At 42.5% G+C, this 11,928-nt stretch overlaps 1 protein-coding gene across 1 annotated transcript; it reads left to right on the top strand.

The window, feature by feature from the left end:
* Nucleotides 1–1,884: 1,884 nt before the first annotated feature.
* Nucleotides 1,885–6,187, top strand: LOC134601538 (zona pellucida sperm-binding protein 3-like). The gene is made up of 8 exons (XM_063446055.1): nucleotides 1,885–2,280; nucleotides 4,029–4,147; nucleotides 4,863–4,966; nucleotides 5,043–5,220; nucleotides 5,290–5,410; nucleotides 5,487–5,578; nucleotides 5,656–5,792; nucleotides 5,976–6,187. The coding sequence occupies exons 1-8, from the start codon at nucleotides 1,885–1,887 to the stop codon at nucleotides 6,182–6,184; spliced, it is 1,356 nt and encodes a 451-aa protein (XP_063302125.1). The 3' UTR covers nucleotides 6,185–6,187.
* Nucleotides 6,188–11,928: the final 5,741 nt, after the last annotated feature.

Genomic DNA, 11,928 nt, shown 5'->3' on the forward strand with positions numbered 1-11,928 from the left:
TAAGATAAGTACAGAGATTAATGAAAGTATTTAGAAAATTGGGCAGACTAGATGGGACAAATGGTTCTCATCTGCCGTCACATTCTATGTTTCTATGTTTCTGTGTGTCCAGAGTTCTGGCTTTATTAAATTGCCCACCAAATATTGGCGTTTCTGTCTCCCGGATCATATAGTACAATTGGCTACATCTTTCCGACAAGCAGCAATGACGTAGTTCCAAATACGCCATGACGCGGTTGCGTCTGACATCATCAACATTCGCTGATAATGGAGAATCTGGATACATGCATATCAAGTCACTGAAGGCCAATACTCCATATTTAAAACTCCAAATTAGGAAATATTACTGAGATAAAGTGATTTTTACAAGCCTATATAGTGAGAGCTTGCTATATGTGGCTCTGCATACTGTGAGTTGGCAATTATCACCTATACATCCATATACATTTGTATGTACAGTATTAAGCTATGGATTGTGTTTTATATTTGTAGGTTGGATTAAAGGACCATTATAGTCACCCAGACCACTTCAGCTCAATGAAATGGTCTGGGTGCCAGGTCCCCCAGGTTTTAACCCTGCAGCTGTAATCATAGCAGTTTCAGAGAAACTGCTATGTTTACATTGCAGGGTTAATCCAGCCTCTAGTGACTGTCTCCCTGACAGCCGCTTGAGGCACTTCCCCAATGCTCAATGTGTAGAACGTCCATAGGAAAGCATTGAGAAATGCTTTCCTATGGGCGTTTTTAATGCGTGCGTGGCTCTTGCCGCGCATGCGCATTTGGCTTCACTCGGGAGCTGACATCGGAGGGGGAGGAGAGGTCACCAGCACCGAGGGAGCCCGGCGCTGGATTAAGGTAAGTGGCTGAAGGGGTTTTAACCCCTTCAGCCCAGTTGGAGGGGGGTCCTGAGGGTGGGGGGGGAACTAGGTTTTATATAGTGTCAGGAAAGTGTCCTGACACTATAGTGGTCCTTTAACACTCACAAAGGATCAAGATTGAATAAATGTTATGTATTTTACTATATCTTATTCTCTTGTTTTTAAAAAAAAATTGCGTCCCTGTATTTATTCTTTTATAAATATTTATAATCTGTGTCTTGTGAGTGGTTGTAGACACTGAGGAAGTCGCACTTATTAATAGTACTAGCGCCATTTTCTCACCTTTTTTTTGCACTTTGTGTGAATTTTTTGTAGCTATATAAAAAATAGTAATTGTAATTGATAGCCGAGATGTACTGTAATCCTATACAAAATATCCCATTGCTATAGGTGGTGATGGTAGGGGTTATACCGATCACCTGCTCCACTCAGAGGTATCTGTAGCCAGTGGGGGGAGTTTATCTTGCTAAAGAGCTTTTATGTGTTACAAGTGTGTCCTAGCTTTTTATTATTTAGAAATAAAATGCAGATTTCAATAGAAATCAACACTTTTGTAAATTAACCTGGTTACACCTCCTGCTGGCTTTCAGTCAGAAAACGGGCCCTGGCTGATCAATCAGATAGCAGGTTTGGTAAGCTCAGTGGAGATTTACCCCCAATGAAATAATGTATAATTAAATGCGTGCACATATTCATTTTGTGTATATCTACTAACCAGTGATTATATTTATTGTGCATTTGGGCAGTGAAGTACCTTTAACTGTACCAGTTAGATGCACCAGCATCTGGTGGTAAGAATTATACATATTACCTTTCCCAGTTAGAGGTACCTGCAGGTGGTGGGTAGTGTTATACAGATTACCTTTCCTAGTTAGGGGAACCTACCTGCAGGTGGTGGGTGGGGTTATACAGATTACCTTTCCTAGTTAGAGGTACCTACCTGCAGCTGGTGGGAGAGGTATATAAAGGGCAGGGCTGTACAGGTAGTCATTGTACTGCAGTCAGAATGGGACAGTGGGTTAGACTGAGTTGCCTTCTATTGGTGTTACTGGTCTCTGGCCCAGAGTTGGTGGTTTCCAGGAAGCATGTCCTAGCCAGGAATCGGAGACAGTATGACTCCTGGTGGGGGAGGACACAGTCTGGTTTGGGGTCCTCCAGGCTGAATGTTGGGGTGGTGGGTCAGTCCAGACAGCTGCAGACTTCTGTCCAGAATCCTATTAGCGTGCAATGTATGGAGGACACAATGGTGGTAATTGTAAAGAGGGATCTCTATGGAAATGGGCGGCTGGTAAAAGCCTCTGATCTGAGACTGGGTCCCAGGCAGTGTATTCCAAGCTCCCAGAGTACAGCAACTACGGTGATCTTCCAGCAGGGGCTGCAGGACTGTGGCAATACCTTACAGGTGAGAGGGTCTGAGATTTGTATTGTCAAGGTGTTGCTGAACACCTAAATAAAGTGCACATCCCATTACCAACAACACTGGTTGGTTAATTCACTAAAGTGAGACTTGCCCTGAAGACAAAGTGAATATAAATAACATTCCAAAATAGCAAAACTGGAAAAATAAAAATCTGTCATGGTCTTTGGATTTATTACCTTGGCCTTTGATTTGTGTGTGGGTTTTTTTTTTTTTTTTTTTTTTTTTAATTTTTTTTTTGCATTCTCACTTTTGTTTAGTACACAACCCCACTGGTATTTCTTTTAAAGAGACCGTTAACCATATCGGTTGTTTAACCCCATCTGTAGATGTTGGTTAAAATGCTACCTTATTGCGTCTGCTTGTTAGGTCACTGGCAACAAGGATCTTTCATGTGATGTGCAGTAGGTAGATGTATTTAAACTTCTGTCTGTGGGGTCTCCATGCTTGTTTACTATCTGGGAAAAAATTGTGGCAAAAGTGATGTTTCTGGTATTAAGCCATTGAACAGGAGTATAATGGATTATGGTGCCGCTCTGTTAAAACACTTTTGGTGTTTTTAGGTGGATTGAGTCACCTGGTGGAAGTTGTGCAACTCCTTGATGTAAGTGAAGCCATGATCTGTTAAGCCTTCAATTTAAAGGAACTCCCACACTGTTTGTACTACAAATCTGGGAAACACTACAGCATACCTCCCGACACTTGCTTACTAATTCAACTAAAATGTTACTTGCACACAACAATATTTTATTTATTGACTGATTTCTAAACTGGTTTGTAACTTAACCTGTAGCACTCATACTCATTGATATGGCTTTGAGTGCTACAAAATCCATGGTATTACTTTTTTCTTTTGGCCAATGGTGTGAATTCTTTCCCCAAAGAGACCTGATGTATGGTCAGCCATCTGCAGACCTCTGCTATTTACGTATGATAAAAAGGTTTACTGCTATACTGCTCCGGTAGACTTGACTAGGCCGGTCTTGTGTATTATTGGTAGGTGAGGTTTGTCTCTGCACGGTCTGATCTCTCCCTTTATGTTGACTTTAAGTGACACTGAGGAGCCCATGTCAAGATCTGTTTATCAGGAAGAACTGGGCAGAAGGTAGATCTCATAACTTTACTCAGGCTAAGGACAAGGTCTGACCAAGGGTTTGAGCCCAAGCAAATTCCATAACTGTCCCTTTAAAAATTCTGACACTTTAACCCTGCAAATGCCACCTCTTAAATCTGCCTCAGATGTCCCTTTTTTTTGAGTGTTTGTCTGGAGACTCATATTTTGGTTTTGTTCTTCTCTTGCATTAACCTTGCTTTGTGCAGGTTGCAATCGTCTCAACGGTTTGATTTTTTTTTTTTTTTTTATGGGCAATTGAATGTGAAAGTGGCAATCTTGACACGATCTGCAATACTTGGTTGTAGCCAGTACACTGTGCCATGACCTAAACTGCTAGTGTGAATCTTCAAAATATGGAGAATACTCCACTTTTTATTCCTTGAGGGAATTTTATCAATGTTGACCCTTATGTCTACATGTTTGGTCCTGTTTTCACTTCATTTTTATTCTGTCTTGTGTCGTTAACCCTAAACCCCACTCTTTGCAAGTGTATTTTGTTGTGGTGTGGGGTTTTGTTTGTGTTTTTTTTTTTTATTTTTTATTTTTTTTTTTATTCCTCATAAACATGGTCAAAATGACTGACTGGAAAATGGTTGAATATCTTGCCTTGTGTCTGCAGACGACTTCTGACTGGCTGATCTACAGCACAAACTTGACCTACAGTCCGACTCCTTCCAGGAACAGCCCAATCATCCGGACCAACTCTGCTGTGATTCTCATCCGGTGCTTCTACCACAGGTTAATATTGACCCCCTTTAAAAAAAATAAAAAAATGGGTAGAATGGTCTTGGCTGCACCTACGAAGCTTCTATCACCATCAGTGAGCTTTGATGTTTTTCAATTTCCGGAATGGTGACTTTTCTGTTTGGTGTTCGGTAGCCACAAGGCAAGGTGAGTGGTGTGTGTTTTTTTTTTTTTTTTTTTTTTTTTTTTCCCTTGGGGACCTGAATCTGTCCAAGGTTGCAATCTTCCTGCTGGTCCTTTTTTTTTAAGCTCATGGTGCTTCATATGCAAGAGCCAACGTCTGCTGTACTATAACACAGTTGTCTCGATAGCGAGGGCATTAGACCTCCCCATAGGAAAGCATTGAGGCTGACTTGGTGCTGCAGTGTTTAAAATTGCAGCAATAGGGACACTGTCCCCGGACCCCTTCAATGAGTTGAAGTGGTCTGGGTGTCTACAGTGTGTTTAAGGAACAGAACCATGCCTTACACACTGGCCAGCATAGCATAGAACAGCAACAATTGGCAAAAACATTTAACTACTGAATGTGTCATGTCCAGGAAAATTTGTGTTCAGACATTTTAATGCGTTTATGTAACTGGAAATGAGAACTGGGTTACAAAAATTGGGAGGGGGGATTAGTTTGCAACACTTAAATCTGTAAAATATTTAACTTTCTGTTGGCATATCATAACAAGTGGTATCTAACGTATTCACTTTATCGCTGCAGACATGGAAATGTGAGCAGCAATGCCATCAAACCAACATGGATTCCCTACAGCTCCACCATATCTGCAGAGGAACATCTGTCCTTCTCGTTGAAGCTGATGAATGGTAATTAAAGGCTGGATATTACAGGTGCCTTCTGACTCAACTGTCACTTACCCTATCTTCATGTATAAACTTCTAGATGACTGGAGTGCCCCACAGACCTCTACAGTGTTCACTTTAGGTGACATCTTCCACATAGAGGCTTCTGTGGACACCACAAACCATGTGCCTATGAAGATCTTCGTTGACAGCTGTGTGGCGACATTATCCCCTGATGCCACCTCCAGCCCTCGTTATGAGATCATTACTCAGAATGGGTAGGTTTTGCCACTTGTGTATTTGTGGTAGCTGGTAATACCACTTCTAAACCAGTCTGTGCTTTGCAGGTGTTTGTTGGATGGCAAGCAGGAGGATTCGTCCTCTGCCTTTAGATCCCCGAGGCCCACACCAGACCGGCTCCAGTTCACAGTTGATGCCTTCAGATTTGTTGGATCTGATAACTCAATGGTGAGACTGTCTAGCAGTTAATCCCAAATCTCCACTATTTGGAGTACTTCTGTATAAATATCTTCTCTAATCCTAGGTCTACATCACCTGTAACCTGAGAGCTGTTGCAGAGAACCAGGTACCTGATCCCATGAACAAGGCCTGTTCCTTCAGAAAATCCACCAACCTGTAAGCATCCTCTAGGATTTTGGGGAAATGCTCTTCTGTAAGCAGGACCTTTTTTAAACATGTGCTTTTCTTCTTAGATGGATGGCTGTGGCAGGCACTAGTGGGATATGTAGCTGCTGTGATAGTATGACCTGTGCTACTGCAGGTCAGAGCAGGCGTTTTGGGTCTCTCTATCCTGGCCAGAGTAGAATTGGCAAAAGAGAAGCTGATCCTGGTGAGTTAAATAAGCATGTGGGATTTCAACCACCAAGAAACTAGACTTTGATCATGGTCTGTGATCAGTGGAATATTGTAACTGTAAATCTCTCATGTAATCTAGTGAAACATTGGTTACTGTGTAAATGTGTGTAGACTAGTTCTCTGTCAAATGTTTAACACTTTCACTCCACCTTTTTAGTGCAAGAACATAAAGTGACCACACTGGGACCTCTGCTGGTGATCAGCACAGAACAGAGCCAGGCCCACACTGTGACTCCTGTATCTAGCCTTGTGCAGCTATGGGTGGTGGTGGCTTTTGTCTCTTTGAGTCTTGTCATACTCACAGTTTTTGGCATAGTTGGGAAGCTCCCCTTCAAACTAAATTGTCGGAAAGCAGGTTTGAAATAAACAAATGCATTGGATTGAGTGGCTGGTTTATTCTGTGGGGATATTTATGGGATGATATTATACAGTTGAGAATTGCCCACTATTTCAATTCTCTTGGATCTTAGAGATCATAATGTAAGTGAAATGTATTCCATACAAATAAAATCACAATTTGTTATAAAAATAGATATAATTTATTGTGACTATTTTAATAATATTAGGCAGCATGCATGATAACAATCGGTGAATATTTAGTATAACGTCGTATGCAATGGCTAAACACAGTACAAAGCTACAGCATTGACTTGATTTTATGAGGGTACTTCAGACACAGAAAGCAAAACTTCTCCCAGCACAGCGAAAAGCCATAAAACCTTGACAAACAGTTGGATCAACTGAGTAACCCTTTCAATGCTGGCTAAATCCTCCTAGGCATATAATATCCTACTTTCAATTAAAATAACATTCAACCAGATCACTAATCAATCCCTGTACCATCCAAAAGAGTCAAATCTACAGATTCTATAAGCCGAATTTTAATTTGCCTAAAAATATATCTTATCTTATTTCAGAGCAAATCAACACACATGGATAAAAACAGCGGTATGCTAACACATGATAAGATACCAGTACTATGTAATTATCTGACTCCACCTGCAGAATGGAGTGTTATAACTAAATATTCTTTATTTAATTAAGATTCCTGGGATCTGATCTTGATTTATCCATGCATCCTGCTATTAATAATTTAGATTAATTAAATAAAACCAGCATAATTACCAGTTATGATGTAGATGCTCTTAGGTAATCCCAGGAATTGAAGTGTGGTTATGTGTGTACAAAGAGTGAAATTAAGTGTTCTGTGTCTCTCTCCTCAGTCTGTTTGTATGAGGGTCTGTCTGTCTCAGGAATCCTTCCGTGTGTCTTGTCCCGAATATGAATTTCATTCTCAAAGCCCAAACTAACCTCTCTTCCCTTTGTCCTAACCTTTTTAAAGGGAAATACTTTCTACGTCATCAGTTGGTAAAACCAATAGGATACTGAAGGTGTGGTCAACCTGCAGATCGCAATTTTGATTTTTGGTCCATAGACGGCACACTCGCCTCACTAAACCTTCCTATCCAGGAAAGAGTTAACTTATCCTGGTGACGATTTTGACGTCATTTGGCTTATCTAAAATGACTGCCATAACTTAAATTTGCTGTCAGTTCAAAGTGTTTCTTTGGATTTTCTCCAGACAGCGTGTCCACAATTCCTGTTGTAATTTCTAAAATTGACAGTTCTAAACTCAATTTCACCCCTTACTTACAATGGGACCTTGTAAAATTAATCACTTAGTCTTCTTTGTCACTAGTGTCTGGGGTTTAAAATTATTTCTATTCCGTTAACGTTTAAACAGAGCATTCCATCCCCCTGCTTGTGTGAGACTTCATTTCTTATCAGTTGGCTTGTTTACATAATGCATTCCTTAGCTCAGGCTGATGGTTAGTGTTACTGAAAGCAAGGAAAGACATTTTTTTGTTTTTGTCTGTCTTGCCTAAAGATAGCAAAATGGAATCTGCTTTGTTCTGAGTGACTCTGGCAATATACACTTTTAATTTCTATCTTAGCACAAAATGTCTGCCGATATAAATATCCTGACAATTCTAAAAGGTGAAATATCAGAAATAGACTTGGTTACAGAGGAGAAATTACATTTGTCAATGGATGGGGAGACAGAATCTTGACAAATGAGATGCACAGTTGATTTAAAAAAAACAAATTTAAAAAAAAAAATGGATAAAACCTGTTCTGTCTGTGTAGAGACTGCAGTTTCAACTGCCTAATTGCAACTTGTTTTCATTTCTAAAATAGAAGGATGAAAATCTTTATTCTATGAACAGTAACTCCCTTCTCCCCATATTGAATTATTTCAAAGTCTGAAGTTTTGGTCTAAAAGCAATGGTCATAAACTGATCTGTCTAAGGCACAAAATGACTGGATGTGGATGATCACTAAGGATAGTTAGTACATGTGTGCCCACTCTGATGTTGAGTACTTGCCATTTGATCTGTCAACCAAATGGCAAGAAAAGGCACTTGTCTGTGTACTGCAAAGGCTAAATAGTGTGTATGTCTTGCAGTACACTGCCAATCTTCGTTCCACTTTTGGTTTGGCTGTGGAGTTCAGATAGAACAAGGAGAGGTGTAACTAGGTACCACCTCTAGAAAATTGCATTAATATCACTTTGTAAATTGTATCAAAAGCATTTTGTGACAATATTTACAAGATCTTAAGAGGTTATGGGTAAGCCCATCCCTAAGCTTGTAAACCACTAACACAAGTTGATTGCTGTGAACAAAATACTCAGACAAATCTGCTGTTAGCACAATAACCAGAGTATAATGCATATCCTAAAAAAGGAATACTTCCTGCACTTGTGCACAAAAAATGTATTTGAAATAATGAAGTGGACACATTTCAGTTTCTCTTTGACCATTTTATAAAGTCTGATAAGCTTTCATAAAGGCTCAGGAGCTGAAACGCTGTCTCAACTTAATTGTTTCAAATGAAAGTGCCTTTTTAGAAGAAACTGCAGGTCTGCCTAGATATTTCTTCTATTCCAAAGCTGTGGTTAGTGACTGGGGGAACAATTCCATGATATATTATCAAACTATATATCTGTAACAGTCTCAAGGAAGGCTGTGACTACACAGAGAAATATGAAAGCTTGTATTTTGTCTACTTGGCAAGCAGTCGAACTGAAATCCATGATTAGTTGTATTGTAATCTTAGAAGGTATAAGTTGGGCCCGATAAATCACGTGTAAGGATCTGTATAACAGTAGTCCTCATAGGAGCAGGTACAAATACATAGAGGTTAAGTACACACAAATACTAGGGGGAGAATTGTCACCAAATCAAAATAACAATCCCTCTCAAACAACCCTATAGCATCAATGTCCATCCACAAGCATCTATGCCTCTCACACAATAACTCTAACTCTTTAGAAACATGATACCCCAAAGGATGAATACACCTAAACCTCCACAATGCACAAATCTAGTGTGCTAAACTGGTTTGTGTTGGTTTACATGTGACATTCAGGGTCATTCACTACATGGCTACCAATGGGGTACAGAGTGGCGTGCTCCCCCAGTTTGGCATGTTTTGGAGCGCACAAGGTAAGCTCTGCACTATCTTTCTTCAATCGCCTATGAGAGGTAGTGATGGCCCCATTAGCAACTCCATCTTCTGGCTGTGGGTTCTGAGCTCTTTCCACCAATATATTGGGATATTTATTACCACCCCACCAAGTGTGACCTGATACCCAGCATCTTCCTCTGATTCCTTTTGTGGAGGGCTCCCTCCATGGACAGCGCTGTGTGTAATCTTGTTTTTAGATCAAACCAAGTGTTTGCTTGAGTATCTTCGCCCTGTCCTGATTGAATAGCATGCATGCTCTGAAGTAAATTACACTGAGACAAGTTTCAGGTTAATGGAAAAACTTTGGAATGTTTAATCAGGGGGAGTGGCAAGCCCCTTATAAAGCAGAAAATATATCATATGCAAAACATGAGATAATGGAGAATGTTCCATCTTTATTGGTCAAGTGTTAAATGTCTTATCTAATGAACTTCCTCCAAAATGTGATTTTACTCTGGATGGAGACACCATCTTGTTACACGAGGTGGTTAGTCGATGGGAGAAATGCTGAATACAGGAATACATAGTAAATAGACCTTTTACCTACATTAACTTCTATCCATAACAGTCCCCCCTTAAAATGACTATTTACTAAAAAAGCCATATCTAGCAGCGAAAGCTATCCCTATAACATGGGTGTCCACAGGGAAGGGGGAGCTTGCGCCCCCCCCCCCCCCCAACTGGATTTTTCAGCTTGTTCTGCTATTTTTCATGTGAGTTTGAAAATACAATGCGCTGGCCAGTAGGGTTAGGCGCTGTGTGTATGGAGAGAGACAGGGATAGGAAGCTACATATTATCCCAGTTTCTCTCTCCTGACTGAATCCACAGGGGAGCAACATATACAGCCAGAGGGCCTACAGATAAGGTAAGTCAGGCATGGGGGAGGGCAGAGAGAGCCTACAGATCAGGTAAGTGAGGCAGGGGGGAGCAGAGAGAGCCTATAGCTCAGGGAAGTGAGGCAGGGGGAGAGTAGGGATAGCCTACAGATCAGGGAAGTGAGGCATGGGGGGGGCAGAGAGAGCCTATAGATCCGGTAAGTGAGGCAGGGGGGAGCAGAGAGCCTATAGCTCAGGAAAGTGAGGCATGGGGGGAGCAGAGAGAGCCTATAGATCAGGGAAGTGAGGCATGGGGGGGCAGAGAGAGCCTATAGATCAGGTAAGTGAGACAGGGGGGAGCAGAGAGAGCCTATAGCTCAGGCAAGTGAGGCATGGTGGGGCAGAGAGAGCCTACAGATCAGGCAAGTGAGGCATGGGGGGCAGAGAGAGCCTACAGATCAGGGAAGTGAGGCATGGGGGGGCAGAGAGAGCCTACAGATCAGGGAAGTGAGGCATTTGGGGGCAGAGAGAGCCTACAGGTCAGGGAAGTGAGGCATGGGGGGCAGAGAGAGCCTACAGATTAGGGAAGTGAGGCATGGGGGGAGGGGGCAGAAAGAGCCTACAGATCAGGGAAGTGAGGCATGGGGGGGGCAGAGAGAGCCGACAGATCAGGGAAGTGAGGCATTTGGGGGCAGAGAGAGCCTACAGGTCAGGGAAGTGAGGCATGGGGGGCAGAGAGAGCCTACAGATTAGGGAAGTGAGGCATGGGGGGAGGGGGCAGAAAGAGCCTACAGATCAGGGAAGTGAGGCATGGGGGGGGCAGAGAGAGCCGACAGATCAGGGAAGTGAGGCATGGGGAGGGCAGCTTACAGGAGGGGTCAGCAAGGAGCTGGAAGGTAAAGTAAGAGAAGGAGCAGAAAAAGAGAAGGAAGGTAAAGTAAAAGAATGAGCAGAAAGGAGAAGGAATAGAAATGAGCAGAAAGGAGCTGGAAGGGACATAAAGGAGCACAACAGGTAAAGTAGGAGAAGAAGCACAAAGGAACACAAATGAGCAGGAAGGGGCAGCAAGGAGCAGGAAGGGTCTGCACGGAGACGGAAGGGTCTGTACGGAGACGGAAGGGTCTGTACGGAGACGGAAGGGTCTGCACGGAGACGGAAGGGTCTGCACGGAGACGGAAGGGTCTGCACGGAGACGGAAGGGTCTGCACGGAGACGGAAGGGTCTGCACGGAGACGGAAGGGTCTGCACAGAGACGGAAGGGTCTGCACAGAGACGGAAGGGTCTGCACAGAGACGGAAGGGTCTGCAAGGAGCTGGAAGGGTCAGCAAGGAGCTGGAAGGTAAAGCGGAACAAAGGTAAAGTAGAAGGAGCAGAAAGGGTCAGCAAGGAGCTGAAAATGGCAGCAAGGAGCAGGAAGGGACAGAAGGAGCGCAAAGGTGAAGTAGGAGAAGGAACATAAATGAGCAGGAATGGTCTGCAAGGGGCAGCAAGGAGTAGGAAGGGTCTGCAAGGAGAAGGAAGGGTCTGAAAAGAGCAGAAAGGGACAGAATGAGCACCAAGGTAAAGGAGCAGGAAGAATCAGAAGGAGCACAAAGGTAAAGTAGGAGAAAGAGCAGAAAAGGGTAGCAAGGAGCAGAAAGGGTCTGCAAGGAGCAGAAAGGGATCAGAAAGAGAAAGGAGCAGAAGGGGGGAGCAAAATAAGCAGAAAGTAGCAGAAGGAGTCAAGGAGGAGAGAAGATAGTGTCAGAAGAAAAAGAAGACTT

The sequence above is a fragment of the Pelobates fuscus genome, chromosome 3 (assembly GCF_036172605.1).
Source record: "Pelobates fuscus isolate aPelFus1 chromosome 3, aPelFus1.pri, whole genome shotgun sequence".
NCBI classification, from domain to species: Eukaryota; Metazoa; Chordata; class Amphibia; order Anura; family Pelobatidae; genus Pelobates; species Pelobates fuscus.

What these genes read in the sequence shown, in the direction of transcription:
- LOC134601538 (XM_063446055.1), top strand. Translation starts at nt 1,885, where the DNA reads ATGGGACAGTGGGTTAGACTGAGTTGCCTTCTATTGGTGTTACTGGTC. An exon ending in ATCCGGTGCTTCTACCACAG is followed by an intron (nt 4,148 to 4,862) that starts GTTAATATTGAC and finishes TTATCGCTGCAG; the next exon opens with ACATGGAAATGTGAGCAGCA. An exon ending in TTCAGAAAATCCACCAACCT is followed by an intron (nt 5,579 to 5,655) that starts GTAAGCATCCTC and finishes TTTTCTTCTTAG; the next exon opens with ATGGATGGCTGTGGCAGGCA.